This window comes from Pristiophorus japonicus, unplaced genomic scaffold, assembly GCF_044704955.1.
Source record: "Pristiophorus japonicus isolate sPriJap1 unplaced genomic scaffold, sPriJap1.hap1 HAP1_SCAFFOLD_427, whole genome shotgun sequence".
Lineage (NCBI taxonomy): Eukaryota > Metazoa > Chordata > Chondrichthyes > Pristiophoridae > Pristiophorus > Pristiophorus japonicus.
The window spans coordinates 60,501-79,932 of NW_027254168.1; the positions used below are offsets into that span (position 1 = coordinate 60,501).

The window sequence follows — 19,432 nt, forward strand, 5'->3', positions numbered from 1 at the left end:
GGGTTTGGGGGGTTTATATATACAATAACAGATACCCGGGAGTGAGTTAGAGGCTGGAATCTAATCGAGGGGTTCGGGGGGGTTTATATATAGAATAACAGATACCCGGGAGTGAGTTACAGGCTGGAATCTAATCGAGGGGTTCGGGGGGGTTTATTTCTAGAACAGATACCCGGGAGTGAGTTGCAGGCTGGAATCTAATCGAGGGGTTCGGGAGGTTAATATGTAGAATAACAGATACCCGGGAGTGAGTTACAGGCTGGAATCTAATCGAGGGGTTCGGGAGGTTTATATATAGAATAACAGATACCCGGGAGTGAGTTACAGGCTGGAATCGAATCGAGGGGTTCGGGGGGTTTATATATAGAATAACAGATACCCGGGAGTGAGTTACAGGCTGGAATCTAATCGAGGGGTTCGGGAGGTTTATATATAGAATAACAGATACCCGGGAGTGAGTTACAGGCTGGAATCGAATCGAGGGGTTCGGGGGGTTTATATTTCGAATAACAGATACCCGGGAGTGAGTTACAGGCTGGAATCTTATCGAGGGGTTCGGGGGGTTTATATATAGAATAACAGATACCCGGGAGTGAGTTACAGGCTGGAATCTAATCGAGGGGTTCGGGGGGTTTATATATAGAATAACAGATACCCGGGAGTGAGTTGCAGGCTGGAATCTAATCGAGGGGTTCGGGAGGTTTATATATAGAATAACAGATACCCGGGAGTGAGTTACAGGCTGGAATCGAATCGAGGGGTTCGGGGGGTTTATATATAGAATAACAGATACCCGGGATTGAGTTACAGGCTGGAATCTTATCGATGGGTTCGGGGGGTTTATATATCGAATAACAGATATCTGGGAGTGTGTTACAGGCTGGAATCTAATCGAGGGGTTCGGGAGGTTTATATATAGAATAACAGATACCCGGGAGTGAGTTACAGGCTGGAATCTAATCGAGGGTTCGGGGGGTTTATATATAGAATAACAGATACCCGGGAGTGAGTTACAGGCTGGAATCTAATCGAGGGGTTCGGGGGGTTTACATATAGAATAACAGATACCCGGGAGTGAGTTACAGGCTGAAATCTAATCGAGGGGTTCGGGGGGTTTATATATAGAATAACAGATACCTTGGAGAGTGTTACAGGCTGGAATCTAATCGAGGGGTTCGGGGGGTTTATATATAGAATAACAGATACCTTGGAGTGAGTTACAGGCTGGAATCTAATCGAGGGGTTCGGGGGGGTTTATATATAGAATAACAGATACCCGGGAGTGAGTTACAGGCTGGAATCTAATCGAGAGGTTTATATATAGAATAACAGATACCCAGCAGTGAGTGACAGACTGGAATCTAATCGAGGGGTTCGGGGGGTTTATATATAGAATACAGATACGCGGGAGTGATTAACAGGCTGGAATCTAATCGAGGGGTTCTGGGGGTTTATATATAGAATAACAGATACCAGGGAGTGAGATACAGACTGGAATCTAATCGAGCGGTTCGGGGGGTTTATATATAGAATAGCAGATACCCAGGAGTGAGTTACAGGCTGGAATCTAATCGAGGGGTTCGGGGTGTTTATATATAGAATAACAGATATCCGGGAGTGAGTTTGAGGCTGTAATCTAATCGAGGTTTTCGGGGGGGGTTTATATATAGAATAACAGATACCCGGGAGTGAGTTACAGGCTGGAATCTAATCGAATGGTTCGGGGGGGTTTATATATAGAATAACAGATACCTGGGAGTGAGTTACAGGCTGGAATCTAATCGAGGGGTTCGGGGTGTTTATATATGGAATAGCAGATACCCGGGAGTGAGTTACAGGCTGGAATCTAATCGAGGGGTTCGGGGGGGTTTATATATAGAATAGCAGATACCCGGGAGTGAGTTACAGGCTGGAATCTAATCGAGGGGTTCGGGGTGTTTATATATAGAATAACAGATATCCGGGAGTGAGTTTGAGGCTGGAATCTAATCGAGGGTTTCGGGGGGGGTTTATATATAGAATAACAGATACCCGGGAGTGAGTTACAGGCTGGAATCTAATCGAGGGGTTTGGGGGGTTTATATATACAATAACAGATACCCGGGAGTGAGTTAGAGGCTGGAATCTAATCGAGGGGTTCGGGGGGGTTTATATATAGAATAACAGATACCCGGGAGTGAGTTACAGGCTGGAATCTAATCGAGGTGTTCGGGGGGGTTTATATATAGAATAACAGATACCCGGGAGTGAGTTACAGGCTGGAATCGAATCGAGGGGTTCGGGGGGTTTATATATAGAATAACAGATACCCGGGAGTGAGTTACAGGCTGGAATCTAATCAAGGGGTTCGGGAGGTTTATATATAGAATAACAGATACCCGGGAGTGAGTTACAGGCTGGAATCGAATCGAGGGGTTCGGGGGGTTTATATATAGAATAACAGATACCCGGGAGTGAGTTACAGGCTGGAATCTTATCGATGGGTTCGGGGGGTTTATATATAGAATAACAGATATCTGGGAGTGAGTTACAGGCTGGAATCTAATCGAGGGGTTCGGGAGGTTTATATATAGAATAACAGATACCCGGGAGTGAGTTACAGGCTGGAATCTAATCGAGGGGTTCGGGGGGTTTATATATAGAATAACAGATACCCGGGAGTGAGTTACAGGCTGGAATCTAATCGAGGGGTTCGGGGGGTTTATATATAGAATAACAGATACCCGGGAGTGAGTTACAGGCTGGAATCTAATCGAGGGGTTCGGGGGGTTTATATATAGAATAGCAGATACCCGGGAGTGAGTTACAGGCTGGAATCTAATCGAGGGGTTCGGGGGGGTTTATATATAGAATAACAGATACCCGGGAGTGAGTTACAGGCTGGAATCTAATCGAGGGGTTCGGGGGTTTATATATAGAATAACAGATACCCGGGAGTGAGTTACAGGCTGGAATCTAATCGAGGGGTTCTGTGGGTTTATATATAGAATAACAGATACCCGGGAGTGAGATACAGGCTGGAATCTAATCGAGGGGTTCGGGGGGGTTTATATATAGAATAGCAGATACCCGGGAGTGAGTTACAGGCTGGAATCTAATCGAGGGGTTCGGGGTGTTTATATATAGAATAACAGATATCCGGGAGTGAGTTAGAGGCTGGAATCTAATCGAGGGGTTCGGGGGGGGTTTATATATAGAATAACAGATACCCGGGAGTGAGATACAGGCTGGAATCTAATCGAGGGGTTCGGGGGGGTTTATATATAGAATAGCAGATACCCGGGAGTGAGTTACAGGCTGGAATCTAATCGAGGGGTTCGGGGTGTTTATATATAGAATAACAGATATCCGGGAGTGAGTTAGAGGCTGGAATCTAATCGAGGGGTTCGGGGGGGGGTTTATATATAGAATAACAGATACCCGGGAGTGAGTTACAGGCTGGAATCTAATCGAGGGGTTCGGGGGGGTTTATATATAGAATAACAGATACCCAGGAGTGAGTTACAGGCTGGAATCTAATCGAGGAGTTCGGGGGGTTTATATATAGAATAACAGATACCCGGGAGTGAGTTACAGGCTGGAATCTAATCGAGGGGTTCGGGGGGTTTATATATAGAATAACGGATACCTGGGAGTGAGTTACAGGCTGGAATCTAATCGAGGGGTTCGGGGAGATTTATATGGAGAATAACAGATACGCGGGAGTGAGTTACAGGCTGGAATCTAATCGAGGGGTTCGGGGGGTTTATATATAGAATAACAGATAGCTGGGAATGAGTTACAGGCTGGAATCTAATCGAGGATTTCGGGGGGTTTATATATAAAATAACAGATACCCGGGAGTGAGTTGCAGGCTGGAATCTAATCGAGGGGTTGGGGGGGTTTATATATAGAATAACAGATACCTGGGAGTGAGTTACAGGCTGGAATCTAATCGAGGAGTTCGGGGGGTTTATATATAGAATAACGGATACCCGGGAGTGAGTTACAGGCTGGAATCTCATCGAGGGGTTCGGGGGGTTTATATATAGAATAACGGATACATGGGAGTGAGTTACAGGCTGGAATCTAATCGAGGGGTTTGGGGGGTTTATATATACAATAATTGATTGGGATTACGGAGACGTGGCTCCAGGATGATCAGGGCTGGGAACTCAACATTCAGGGGTATTCAACATTCAGGAAGGATAGAATAAAAGGAAAAGGAGGTGGGGTAGCATTGCTGGTTAAAGAGGAGATTAATGCAATAGTTAGGAAAGACAGTAGCTTGGATGATGTGGAATCTATATGGGTAGAGCTGCAGAACACCAAAGGGCAAAAAACGTTAGTGGGAGTTGTGTACAGACCTCCAAACAGTAATAGGGATGTTGGGGAGGGCATCAAACAGGAAATTAGGGGTGCATGCAATAAAGGTGTAGCAGTTATAATGGGTGACTTTAATATGCACATAGATTGGGCTAGCCAAACTGGAAGCAATACGGTGGAGGAGGATTTCCTGGAGTGCATAAGGGATGGTTTTCTAGACCAATATGTTGAGGAACCAACTAGGGGGGAGGCCATCTTAGACTGGGTGTTGTGTAATGACAGAGGATTAATTAGCAATCTCATTGTGCGAGGCCCCTTGGGGAAGAGTGACCATAATATGGTGGAATTCTGCATTAGGATGGAGAATGAAACAGTAATTTCAGAGACCATGGTCCAGTACTTAAAGAAGGGTAACTTTGAAGGTATGAGGCGTGAATTGGCTAGGATAGATTGGCGAATGATACTTAAGGGGTTGACTGTGGATGGGCAATGGCAGACATTTAGAGACCGCATGGATGAATTACAACAATTGTACATTCCTGTCTGGCGTAAAAATAAAAAAGGGAAGGTGGCTCAACCGTGGCTATCTAGGGAAATCAGGGATAGTATTAAAGCCAAGGAAGTGGCATACAAATTGGCCAGAAATAGCAGCGAACCTGGGGACTGGGAGAAATTTAGAACTCAGCAGAGGAGGACAAAGGGTTTGATTAGGGCAGGGAAAATGGAGTACGAGAAGAAGCTTGCAGGGAACATTAAGGCGGATTGCAAAAGTTTCTATAGGTATGTAAAGAGAAAAAGGTTGGTGAAGACAAACGTAGGTCCCCTGCAGTCAGAATCAGGGGAAGTCAAAACGGGGAACAAAGAAATGGCAGACCAATTGAACAAGTACTTTGGTTCAGTATTCACTAAGGAGGACACAAACAACCTTCCAGATATAAAAGGGGTCAGAGGGTCTAGTAAGGAAGAGGAACTGAGGGAAATCTTTATTAGTCAGGAAATTGTGTTGGGGAAATTGATGGGATTGAAGGCCGATAAATCCCCAGGGCCTGATGGACTGCATCCTAGAGTACTTAAGGAGGTGGCCTTGGAAATAGCGGATGCATTGACAGTCATTTTCCAACATTCCATTGACTCTGGATCAGTTCCTATGGAGTGGAGGGTAGCCAATGTAACCCCACTTTTTAAAAAAGGAGGGAGAGAGAAAACAGGGAATTATAGACCGGTCAGCCTGACCTCAGTAGTGGGTAAAATGATGGAATCAATTATTAAGGATGTCATAGCAGTGCATCTGGAAAATGGTGACATGATAGGTCCAAGTCAGCATGGATTTGTGAAAGGGAAATCATGCTTGACAAATCTTCTGGAATTTTTTGAGGATGTTTCTAGTAAAGTGGACAAAGGAGAACCAGTTGATGTGGTATATTTGGACTTTCAGAAGGCTTTCGACAAGGTCCCACACAAGAGATTAATGTGCAAAGTTAAAGCACATGGGATTGGGGGTAGTGTGCTGACGTGGATTGAGAACTGGTTGTCAGACAGGAAGCAAAGAGTAGGAGTAAACGGGTACTTTTCGGAATGGCAGGCAGTGACTAGTGGGGTACCGCAAGGTTCTGTGCTGGGGCCCCAGCTGTTTACATTGTACATTAATGATTTAGACGAGGGGATTAAATGTAGTATCTCCAAATTTGCGGATGATACTAAGTTGGGTGGCAGTGTGAGCTGCGAGGAGGATGCTATTAGGCTGCAGAGTGACTTGGATAGGTTAGGTGAGTGGGCAAATGCATGGCAGATGAAGTATAATGTGGATAAATGTGAGGTTATCCACTTTGGTGGTAAAAACAGAGAGACAGACTATTATCTGAATGGTGACAGATTAGGAAAAGGGAAGGTGCAACGAGACCTGGGTGTCATGGTACATCAGTCATTGAAGGTTGGCATGCAGGTACAGCAGGCGGTTAAGAAAGCAAATGGCATGTTGGCCTTCATAGCGAGGGGATTTGAGTACAGGGGCAGGGAGGTGTTGCTACAGTTGTACAGGGCCTTGGTGAGGCCACACCTGGAGTATTGTGTACAGTTTTGGTCTCCTAACTTGAGGAAGGACATTCTTGCTATTGAGGGAGTGCAGCGAAGGTTCACCAGACTGATTCCCGGGATGGCGGGACTGACCTATCAAGAAAGATTGGATCAACTGGGCTTGTATTCACTGGAGTTCAGAAGAATGAGAGGGGACCTCATAGAAACGTTTAAAATTCTGACGGGTTTAGACAGGTTAGATGCAGAAAGAATGTTCCCAATGTTGGGGAAGTCCAGAACCAGGGGTCACAGTCTGAGGATAAGGGGTAAGCCATTTAGGACCGAGATGAGGAGAAACTTCTTCACCCAGAGAGTGGTGAACCTGTGGAATTCTCTACCACAGAAAGTAGTTGAGGCCAATTCACTAAATATATTCAAAAGGGAGTTAGATGAAGTTCTTACTACTCGGGGGATCAAGGGTTATGGCGAGAAAGCAGGAAGGGGGTACTGAAGTTTCATGTTCAGCCATGAACTCATTGAATGGCGGTGCAGGCTAGAAGGGCTGAATGGCCTGCTCCTGCACCTATTTTCTATGTCTCTATGTTTAACAGATACCCGGGAGTGAGTTACAGGCTGGAATCTAATCGAGGGGTTCGGGAGGTTTATATATAGAATAACAGATATCCGGGAGTGAGTTACAGGCTGGAATCTAATCGAGGGGTTCGGGGGTTAATATATAGAATAACAGATACCCGGGAGTGAGTTACAGACTGGAATCTAATCGAGGGGTTCGGGGGGGGTTTATATATAGAATAACAGATACCCGGGAGTGAGTTACAGGCTGGAATCTAATCGAGGGGTTCGGGGGGGTTTATATATAGAATAACAGATACCCGGGAGTGAGTTACAGGCTGGAATCTAATCGAGGGGTTCGGGAGGTTTATATATAGAATAACAGATATCCGGGAGTGAGTTACAGGCTGGAATCTAATCGAGGGGTTCGGGGGTTAATATATAGAATAACAGATACCCGGGAGTGAGTTACAGGCTGGAATCTAATCGAGGGGTTCGGGGGGGTTTATATATAGAATAACAGATACCCGGGAGTGAGTTACAGGCTGGAATCTAATCGAGGGGTTCGGGGGGTTTATATATAGAATAACAGATACCCGGGAGTGAGTTACAGGCTGGAATCTAATCGAGGGGTTCGGGGGGTTTACATATAGAATAACAGATACCCGGGAGTGAGTTACAGGCTGGAATCTAATCGAGGGGTTCGGGGGGTTTATATATAGAATAACAGATCCCTTGGAGTGAGTTACAGGCTGAAATCTAATCGAGGTGTTCGGGGGGGTTTATATATAGAATAGCAGATACCCGGGAGTGAGTTACAGGCTGGAATCTAATCGAGGGGTTCGGGGGGGTTATATATAGAACACAGATACCCGGGAGTGAGTTACAGACTGGAATCTAATCGAGGGGTTCAGGGGGTTTATATATAGAACATACCCGGGAGTGAGTTACAGGCTGGAATCTAATCGAGGGGTTCGGGGGGTTTATATATAGAACATACCCGGGAGTGAGTTACAGGCTGGAATCTAATCGAGGGGTTCAGGGGGTTTATATATAGAACACAGATACCCGGGAGTGAGTTACAGACTGGAATCTAATCGAGGGGTTCAGGGGGTTTATACATAGAACATACCCGGGAGTGAGTTACAGGCTGGAATCTAATCGAGGTGTTCGGGGGGGTTATATATAGAACACAGATACCCGGGAGTGAGTTACAGACTGGAATCTAATCCAGGGGTTCAGGGGGTTTATATATAGAACATACCCGGGAGTGAGTTAAAGGCTGGAATCTAATCGAGGGGTTCGGGGGGGTTATATATAGAACACAGATACCCGGGAGTGAGTTACAGACTGGAATCTAATCGAGGGGTTCAGGGGGTTTATATATAGAACATACCCGGGAGTGAGTTACAGGCTGGAATCTAATCGAGGGGTTCGGGGGGGTTATATATAGAACACAGATACCCGGGAGTGAGTTACAGACTGGAATCTAATCGAGGGGTTCAGGGGGTTTATATATAGAACATACCCGGGAGTGAGTTACAGGCTGGAATCTAATCGAGGGGTTCTGGGGGTTTATATATAGAACACAGATACCCGGGAGTGAGTTACAGACTGGAATCTAATCGAGGGGTTCAGGGGGTTTATATATAGAACATACCCGGGAGTGAGTTACAGGCTGGAATCTAATCGAGGGGTTCGGGGGGGTTATATATAGAACACAGATACCCGGGAGTGAGTTACAGACTGGAATCTAATCGAGGGGTTCAGGGGGTTTATATATAGAACATACCCGGGAGTGAGTTACAGGCTGGAATCTAATCGTGGGTTCGGGGGTTAATATATAGAATAACAGATACCCGGGAGTGAGTTTCAGGCTGGAATCTAATCGAAGGGTTCGGGGGGGTTTATATATAGAATAACAGATACCCGGGAGTGAGTTACAGGCTGGAATCTAATCGAGGGGTTCGGGGGAGGTTTATATATAGAATAACAGATACCCGGGAGTGAGTTACAGGCTGGAATCTAATCGAGGGGTTCGGGGGGTTTATATATAGAATAACAGATACACGGGAGTGAGTTACAGGCTGAAATCTAATCGAGGGGTTCGGGGGGTTTATATATAGAATAACAGATACCTTGGAGTGTGTTACAGGCTGGAATCTAATCGAGGGGTTCGGGGGGTTTATATATAGAATAACAGATACCTTGGAGTGAGTTACAGGCTGGAATCTAATCGAGAGGTTTATATATAGAATAACAGATACCCGGCAGTGAGTGACAGACTGGAATCTAATCGAGGGGTTCGGGGGGTTTATATATAGAATAACAGATACCCGGGAGTGAGTTACAGGCTGGAATCTAATCGAGGGGTTCGGGGGGTTTATATATAGAATACAGATACCCGGGAGTGATTAAGAGGCTGGTATCTAATCGAGGGGTTCGGGGGGTTTATATATAGAATAGCACATACCCGGGAGTGAGTTACAGGCTGGAATCTAATCGAGGGGTTCGGGGGGTTTATATATAGAATAGCAGATACCCGGGAGTGAGTTACAGGCTGGAATCTAATCGAGGGGTTCTGGGGGTTTATATATAGAATAACAGATACCCGGGAGTGAGATACAGGCTGGAATCTAATCGAGGGGTTCGGGGGGGTTTATATATAGAATAGCAGATACCCGGGAGTGAGTTACAGGCTGGAATCTAATCGAGGGGTTCGGGGGGTTTATATATAGAATAACAGATACCCGGGAGTGAGTTACAGGCTGGAATCTAATCGAGGAGTTCGGGGGGTTTATATATAGAATAACGGATACCCGGGAGTGAGTTACAAACTGGAATCTAATCGAGGGGTTCTGGGGGTTTATATATAGAATAACAGATACCCGGGAGTGAATTACAGACTGGAATCTAATCGAGGGGTTTGGGGGGTTTATATATAGAATAACAGATACCCGGGAGTGAGTTACAGGCTGGAATCTAATCGAGGGGTTCGGGGTGTTTATATATAGAATAACAGATAGCTGGGAGTGAGTTACAGGCTGGAATCTAATCGAGGATTTCGGGGGGTTTATATATAAAATAACAGATACCCGGGAGTGAGTTGCAGGCTGGAATCGAATCGAGGAGTTCGGGGGGTTTATATATAAAATAACAGATACCCGGGAGTGAGTTACAGGCTGGAATCTCATCGAGGGGTTCGGGGGGTTTATATATAGAATAACGGATACATGGGAGTGAGTTACAGGCTGGAATCTAATCGAGGGGTTCGGGGGTTTATATAGAGAATAACAGATACCCGGGAGTGAGTTACAAACTGGAATCTAATCGAGGGGTTCTGGGGGTTTATATATAGAATAACAGATACCCGGGAGTGAATTACAGACTTGAATCTAATCGAGGGGTTTGGGGGGTTTATATATACAATAACAGATACCCGGGAGTGAGTTACAGGCTGGAATCTAATCGAGGGGTTCGGGGGGTTTATATATAGAATAACAGATACCCGGGAGTGAGTTACAGGCTGGAATCTAATCGAGGGGTTCGGGGGTTTATATATAGAATAACAGATACCCGGGAGTGAGTTACAGGCTGGAATCTAATCGAGGGATTCGGGGGGTTTATATGTAGAATAACAGATACCCGGGAGTGAGTTGCAGGCTGGAATCTAATCGAGGGGTTCGGGAGGTTTATATATAGAATAACAGATACCCGGGAGTGAGTTACAGACTGGAATCTAATCGAGGTGTTCGGGGGGTTTATATATAGAATAACAGATACCTGGGAGTGAGTTACAGGCTGGAATCTAATCGAGGGGTTCGGGGGGTTTATATATAGAATAACAGATACCCGGGAGTGAGTTACAGGCTGGAATCTAATCGAGGGGTTCGGGGGGGTTATATATAGAACACAGATACCCGGGAGTGAGTTACAGACTGGAATCTAATCGAGGGGTTCAGGGGGTTTATATATAGAACACAGATACCCGGGAGTGAGTTACAGACTGGAATCTAATCGAGGGGTTCAGGGGGTTTATACATAGAACATACCCGGGAGTGAGTTACAGGCTGGAATCTAATCGAGGTGTTCGGGGGGGTTATATATAGAACACAGATACCCGGGAGTGAGTTACAGACTGGAATCTAATCCAGGGGTTCAGGGGGTTTATATATAGAACATACCCGGGAGTGAGTTAAAGGCTGGAATCTAATCGAGGGGTTCGGGGGGGTTATATATAGAACACAGATACCCGGGAGTGAGTTACAGACTGGAATCTAATCGAGGGGTTCAGGGGGTTTATATATAGAACATACCCGGGAGTGAGTTACAGGCTGGAATCTAATCGAGGGGTTCGGGGGGGTTATATATAGAACACAGATACCCGGGAGTGAGTTACAGACTGGAATCTAATCGAGGGGTTCAGGGGGTTTATATATAGAACATACCCGGGAGTGAGTTACAGGCTGGAATCTAATCGAGGGGTTCTGGGGGTTTATATATAGAACACAGATACCCGGGAGTGAGTTACAGACTGGAATCTAATCGAGGGGTTCAGGGGGTTTATATATAGAACATACCCGGGAGTGAGTTACAGGCTGGAATCTAATCGAGGGGTTCGGGGGGGTTATATATAGAACACAGATACCCGGGAGTGAGTTACAGACTGGAATCTAATCGAGGGGTTCAGGGGGTTTATATATAGAACATACCCGGGAGTGAGTTACAGGCTGGAATCTAATCGTGGGTTCGGGGGTTAATATATAGAATAACAGATACCCGGGAGTGAGTTTCAGGCTGGAATCTAATCGAAGGGTTCGGGGGGGTTTATATATAGAATAACAGATACCCGGGAGTGAGTTACAGGCTGGAATCTAATCGAGGGGTTCGGGGGAGGTTTATATATAGAATAACAGATACCCGGGAGTGAGTTACAGGCTGGAATCTAATCGAGGGGTTCGGGGGGTTTATATATAGAATAACAGATACACGGGAGTGAGTTACAGGCTGAAATCTAATCGAGGGGTTCGGGGGGTTTATATATAGAATAACAGATACCTTGGAGTGTGTTACAGGCTGGAATCTAATCGAGGGGTTCGGGGGGTTTATATATAGAATAACAGATACCTTGGAGTGAGTTACAGGCTGGAATCTAATCGAGAGGTTTATATATAGAATAACAGATACCCGGCAGTGAGTGACAGACTGGAATCTAATCGAGGGGTTCGGGGGGTTTATATATAGAATAACAGATACCCGGGAGTGAGTTACAGGCTGGAATCTAATCGAGGGGTTCGGGGGGTTTATATATAGAATACAGATACCCGGGAGTGATTAAGAGGCTGGTATCTAATCGAGGGGTTCGGGGGGTTTATATATAGAATAGCACATACCCGGGAGTGAGTTACAGGCTGGAATCTAATCGAGGGGTTCGGGGGGTTTATATATAGAATAGCAGATACCCGGGAGTGAGTTACAGGCTGGAATCTAATCGAGGGGTTCTGGGGGTTTATATATAGAATAACAGATACCCGGGAGTGAGATACAGGCTGGAATCTAATCGAGGGGTTCGGGGGGGTTTATATATAGAATAGCAGATACCCGGGAGTGAGTTACAGGCTGGAATCTAATCGAGGGGTTCGGGGGGTTTATATATAGAATAACAGATACCCGGGAGTGAGTTACAGGCTGGAATCTAATCGAGGAGTTCGGGGGGTTTATATATAGAATAACGGATACCCGGGAGTGAGTTACAAACTGGAATCTAATCGAGGGGTTCTGGGGGTTTATATATAGAATAACAGATACCCGGGAGTGAATTACAGACTGGAATCTAATCGAGGGGTTTGGGGGGTTTATATATAGAATAACAGATACCCGGGAGTGAGTTACAGGCTGGAATCTAATCGAGGGGTTCGGGGTGTTTATATATAGAATAACAGATAGCTGGGAGTGAGTTACAGGCTGGAATCTAATCGAGGATTTCGGGGGGTTTATATATAAAATAACAGATACCCGGGAGTGAGTTGCAGGCTGGAATCGAATCGAGGAGTTCGGGGGGTTTATATATAAAATAACAGATACCCGGGAGTGAGTTACAGGCTGGAATCTCATCGAGGGGTTCGGGGGGTTTATATATAGAATAACGGATACATGGGAGTGAGTTACAGGCTGGAATCTAATCGAGGGGTTCGGGGGTTTATATAGAGAATAACAGATACCCGGGAGTGAGTTACAAACTGGAATCTAATCGAGGGGTTCTGGGGGTTTATATATAGAATAACAGATACCCGGGAGTGAATTACAGACTTGAATCTAATCGAGGGGTTTGGGGGGTTTATATATACAATAACAGATACCCGGGAGTGAGTTACAGGCTGGAATCTAATCGAGGGGTTCGGGGGGTTTATATATAGAATAACAGATACCCGGGAGTGAGTTACAGGCTGGAATCTAATCGAGGGGTTCGGGGGTTTATATATAGAATAACAGATACCCGGGAGTGAGTTACAGGCTGGAATCTAATCGAGGGATTCGGGGGGTTTATATGTAGAATAACAGATACCCGGGAGTGAGTTGCAGGCTGGAATCTAATCGAGGGGTTCGGGAGGTTTATATATAGAATAACAGATACCCGGGAGTGAGTTACAGACTGGAATCTAATCGAGGTGTTCGGGGGGTTTATATATAGAATAACAGATACCTGGGAGTGAGTTACAGGCTGGAATCTAATCGAGGGGTTCGGGGGGGTTTATATATAGAATAACAGATATCTGGGAGTGAGTTACAGGCTGGAATCTAATCGAGGGGTTCAGAGGGGTTTATATATAGAATAACAGATACCCGGGAGTGAGTTACAGGCTGGAATCTAATCGAAGGGTTCGGGGGAGTTTATATATAGAATAACAGATATCTGGGAGTGAGTTACAGGCTGGAATCTAATCGAGGGGTTCAGAGGGGTTTATATATAGAATAACAGATACCCGGGAGTGAGTTACAGGCTGGAATCGAATCGAGGGGTTCGGGGGGGGGGTTTATATATAGAATAACAGATACCTGGGAGTGAGTTACAGGCTGGAATCTAATCGAGGGGTTCGGGGGGTTTATATATAGAATAACAGATACACGGGAGTGAGTTACAGGCTGGAATCTAATCGAGGGGTTCGGGGGGTTTATATATAGAACAACAGATACCTGGGAGTGAGTTACAGGCTGGAATCTAATCGAGGGGTTCGGGGGGTTTATATATAGAATAATAGATACCCGGGAGTGAGTTACAGACTGGAATCTAATCGAGGGGTTCGGGGGTTTTATATATAGAATAACAGATACCCGGGAGTGAGTTACACGCTGGAATCTAATCGAGGGGTTCGGGAGGTTTATATATAGAATAACAGATACCCGGGAGTGAGTTACAGGCTGGAATCTAATCGAGGGGTTCGGGAGGTTTATATTTAGAATAACAGATACCCGGGAGTGAGTTACAGGCTGGAATCTAATCGAGGGGTTCGGGGGGTTTATATATAGAATAATAGATACCCGGGAGTGAGTTACAGGCTGGAATCTAATCGAGGGGTTCGGGAGGTTTATATATAGAATAACAGATACCCGGGAGTGAGTTACAGACTGGAATCTAATCGAGGGGTTCGGGGGATTTATATATAGAATAACAGATACCCGGGAGTGAGTTACAGGCTGGAATCTAATCGAGGGGTTCGGGGGGTTTATATATAGAATAACAGATACCCGGGAGTGAGTTACAGACTGGAATCTAATCGAGGGGTTCGGGGGGTTTATATATACACAATAACAGATACCCGGGAGTGAGTTACAGGCTGGAATCTAATCGAGGGGTTCGGGGGGTTTATATATACACAATAACAGATACCCGGGAGTGAGTTACAGGCTGGAATCTAATCGAGGGGTTCGGGGGGTTTATATATAGAATAACAGATACCCGGGAGTGAGTTACAGGCTGGAATCTAATCGAGGGGTTCGGGGGGTTTATATATAGAATAACAGATACCTGGGAGTGAGTTACAGGCTGGAATCTAATCGAAGGGTTCGGGGGTTTATATATAGAATAACAGATCTCCGGGAGTGAGTTACAGGCTGGAATCTAATCGAGGGGTTCGGGGGGTTTATATATAGAATAACAGATACCCGGGAGTGAGTTACAGGCTGGAATCTAATCGAGGGGTTCGGGGGGTTTATATATAGAATAACAGATCTCCGGGAGTGAGTTACAGGCTGGAATCTAATCGAGGGGTTCGGGGGGTTTATATATAGAATAACAGATACCCGGGAGTGAGTTACAGGCTGGAATCTAATCGAGGGGTTCGGGGGGTTTATATATAGAATAACAGATACCCGGGAGTGGGTTACAGGCTGGAATCTAATCGAGGGGTTCAGGGGGTTTATATATAGAATAACAGATACCCGGGAGTGAGTTACAGGCTGGAATCTAATCGAGGGGTTCGGGGGGGGTTTATATATAGAATAACAGATACCCGGGAGTGAGTTACAGGCTGGAATCTAATCGAGGGGTTCGGAGGGTTTATATATAGAATAACAGATACCCGGGAGTGAGTTACAGGCTGGAATCTAATCGAGGGGTTCGGGGGGTTTATATATAGAATAACAGATACCCGGGAGTGAGTTACAGGCTGGGGTATGATCGAGGGGTTTGGGGCGGGTCGGGGTTTGTGAGGCGGGCGGGGGGTTGGCCGGGGGGGTGGGGGTGATGTGGAGGGGACATTACCTGGCTGTACCAGCTCTTGTCCGGGAGAACAGGGTGAGTGCCTCTCACACTCTGTACAGTCCGTGTCTTCAATGCAGTGATACCCACTCCGGCATTCACAGACGGTTCGAGCCATTGTCGTGCAGTTCACGCCCACCACCAGCTCCCGGCCTGTTGCCAAACAAGTACAACGGAAACAATTCATCAATGATTCAGCCTTCCCCGTCCACATCAGGGTCACAACCTCACCCGTGGATATTCTCCCCCCTCCCTTCCCACCAGCAGTCAATGGAGGCAAGGCATTCCCAGCATTCCGAGCGGACATGCAAGTCCTCCATCAAATCCACAGGCCTCTGACAACAGAAGAAATAGGAGCAGGAGTCGGCCATTCGGCCCCTCGAGCCTGCTCCGCCATTTAATACCATCATGGCTGATCCGATCATGGACACAGCTCCACTTTCCTGCCCGCCCCCTTATCCCCTTATCGGTTAATGAACTGTCTATCTCTGTCTTAAATATATTCAATGTCCCGGCTTCCACAGCTCTCTGAGGCAGCGAGTTCCACAGATTTACAACCCTCTGAGAGAAGAAATTCCTCCTCATCTCAGTTTTAAATGGGCGGCCCCTTATTCTAAGACCATGCCCCCTAGTTCTAGTCTCCCCCATCAGTGGGAACATCCTCTCTGCATCCACCTTGTCGAGCCCCCTCATAATCTGATACGTTTCGATAAGATCACCTCTCATTCTTCTGAATTCCAATGAGTAGAGGCCCAACCTCCTCAACCTTTCCTCATAAGTCAACCCCCTCATCCCCGGAATCAACCGAGTGAACCTTCTCTGAACTGCCTCCAAAGCAAGTATATCCTTTCGTAAATACGGAGACCAGAACTGCACGCAGTACTCCAGGTGTGGCCTCACCAATACCCTGTATAACTGGAGCAAGACTTCCCTGCTTTTATACTCCATCCCCTTTGCAATAAAGGCCAAGATACCATTGGCCTTCCTGATCACTTGCTGTTCCTGCATACTAACCTTTTGTGTTTCATGTACAAGTACCCCCAGATCCCGCTGTACTGCGGCACTTTGCAATCTTTCTCCATTTAAATAATAACTTGCTCTTTGATTTTTTTCTGCCAAAGTGCATGACCTCACACTTTCCCACATTATACTCCATCTGACAAATTTTTGCCCACTCACTTAGCCTGTCTCTGTCCTTTAGCAGATTTTTTGTGTCCTCCTCACACATTGCTTTTCCTCCCATCTTTGTATCGTCAGCAAACTTGACTACGTTACACTCGGTCCCTTCTTCCAAGTCGTTAATATAGATTGTAAATAGCTGGGGTCCCAGCACTGATCCCTGCGACACCCCACTAGTTACTGATCGCCAACCCGAGAATGAACCATTTATCCCGACTCTCTGTTCTCTGTTAGTTAGCCAATCCTCTATCCATGCTAATATATTACCCCCAACCCCGTGAACTTTTATCTTGTGCAGTAACCTTTTGTGTGGCTCTTGGTTCCTTAGCAACGGGAGTAGGCCCCTCGAGCCTGTTACATGGGAAAAGGAGGAGGCCCATTCAGCCCCTCGAGCCTGTTACACAGGAACAGGAGGAGGCCCATTCAGTCCCTCGAGCCTGTTACACAGGAACAGGAGGAGGCCCATTCAGCCCCTCGAGCCTGTTACACAGGAACAGGAGGAGGCCCATTCAGCCCCTCGAGCCTGTTACATGGGAACAGGAGGAGGTCCATTCAGCCCCTCGAGCCTGTTACACAGGAACAGGAGGAGGCCCATTCAGCCCCTCGAGCCTGTTACACAGGAACAGGAGGAGGCCCATTCAGGCCCGATTCACCGTTCAATCAGATCCCCGGTGGATGTGTGCCTCAGTTCCATGGACTTGCCTTTGCTCCGCGACCCTCGATACCCTGACCGGACAAAACGCTGGTGCAAAAACTCGAGACTCACGTTGATCGCAGCTTTGGCACAACTTGCATTCCCTGACGTAATTCCAGAACTCCGTGTATTCTCCCGGGGGGCAGGGCATACAGGAAGTATCCATCGAGAGATTGCATCTCCGCTCGGCGTAGTACCCTGTCGGGGACAACCCAAAACGCTTATATCGCAGCACACAGTCATGCCAGGACCAAGGTGAGCCACCCAGGAACTGTCAACAGACCCTCAACCCCACTCCTCCCACAGGCACAAGTCAGGAGTAGATTGGAATATCGCCCACTTGCCTGGATGAGTTGCATCTCCAACAACCCTCCCGTCCCCGAACCCTCCCATCGAAGCCCATCCCTCCCGTCCCCTAACCCTCCCATCGAAGCCCATCCCTCCCGTCCCCTAACCCTCCCATCGAAGCCCATCCCTCCCGTCCCCTAAACCTCCCATCGAAGCCCATCCCTCCAGTCCCCTAACCCTCCCATCGAAGCCCATCCCTCCAGTCCCCTAACCCTCCCATCGAAGCCCATCCCTCCAGTCCCCTAACCCTCTCATCGAAGCCCATCCCTCCCGTCCCCTAACTCTCCCATCGAAGCCCATCCCTCCCGTCCCCTAACTCTCCCATCGAAGCCCATCCCTCCCGTCCCCTAACCCTCCCATCGAAGCCCATCCCTCCCGTCCCCTAACCCTCCCATCGAAGCCCATCCCTCCCGTCCCCTAACCCTCCCATCGAAGCCCATCCCTCCCGCCCCCTAACTCTCCCATCGAAGCCCATCCCTCCCGCCCCCTAACTCTCCCATCGAAGCCCATCCCTCCCATCCCCTAACCCTCCCATCCCCTAACCCTCCCATCGAAACCCATCCCTCCCGTCCCCTAACCCTCCCATCGAAACCCATCCCTCCCGTCCCCTAACCCTCCCATCGAAACCCATCCCTCCCGTCCCCTAACCCTCCCATCGAAACCCATGCCCCCATTCCACCCGAGCGTGATTTGACCCCTGCGACACTGGCTTTGACCCCTGGACAGACCCAGTGACCCGTGTGATACGGTTCCTACCTGGTTCGCACTTCCTGCAGCAGATACCGATGTTTGGCTCCAAGTAATCGGTGACAGCACGACAGCTGCCCCGCTGAGGGGCGTACGGTTCGGAGGTGGTCAACTGCGGGGGTGGGGGTGGAGAGAGGGGAAAGGTCAGGGGTCATTTAAAGGTTCATCAATTGTAGGGCGCATCAAGGAGAAATCCCGACACCAGACTCCAGCCTATCCTGGGTTAGAATAATCTCACGCATACACGCGTACGCACACACATGCACACATACACGCGCGCACACACACGCCTATGTACACACTGAGAAGTGTAGAGGAACACAGGGACCTTGGAGTGCAGGTCCACAGATCCCTGAAGGGAGCAGGCCAGGTAGACAAGGTGGTTATGAAGGCACACGGAATACTTGCCTTTATTGGACGAGGCAGAAAACACAAGTGCAGGGGTGTTATGCTCGAACTGTATCAAACACTAGTTAGGCCACAGCTGGAGTACTGCGTGCAGTTCTGGTCACCACATTACAGGAAGGGCGTGATTGCACTGGAGAGGCTACAGAGGAGATTTACCAGGATGTTGCACTGGAGAGGGTACAGAGGAGATTTACCAGGATGTTGCACTGGAGAGGGTACAGAGGAGATTTACCAGGATGTTGCACTGGAGAGGGTACAGAGGAGATTTACCAGGATGTTGCACTAGAGAGGGTACAGAGGAGATTTACCAGGATGTTGCACTAGAGAAGGTACAGAGGAGATTTACCAGCATGTTGCACTGGAGAGGGTACAGAGGAGATTTACCAGAATGTTGCACTGGAGAGGGT

The 19,432-nt window shown here is 47.3% G+C and overlaps 1 protein-coding gene across 1 annotated transcript in view; it reads right to left on the minus strand.

The window, feature by feature from the left end:
* The window catches only part of LOC139251255 (tumor necrosis factor receptor superfamily member 3-like), a gene marked incomplete at its 3' end in the record, with an annotated part of 94,724 nt that overhangs the window by 60,477 nt on the left and 14,815 nt on the right, over positions 1 to 19,432 (minus strand). The window contains exons 2-4 of the mRNA XM_070873225.1: positions 18,627 to 18,729; positions 17,595 to 17,720; positions 15,653 to 15,802 (exon numbers count right to left, since the gene is read on the minus strand). Of these exons, the coding sequence (XP_070729326.1) occupies positions 15,653 to 15,802; positions 17,595 to 17,720; positions 18,627 to 18,729 (379 nt within the window). The remainder of the gene's footprint in view (positions 1 to 15,652; positions 15,803 to 17,594; positions 17,721 to 18,626; positions 18,730 to 19,432) is intronic.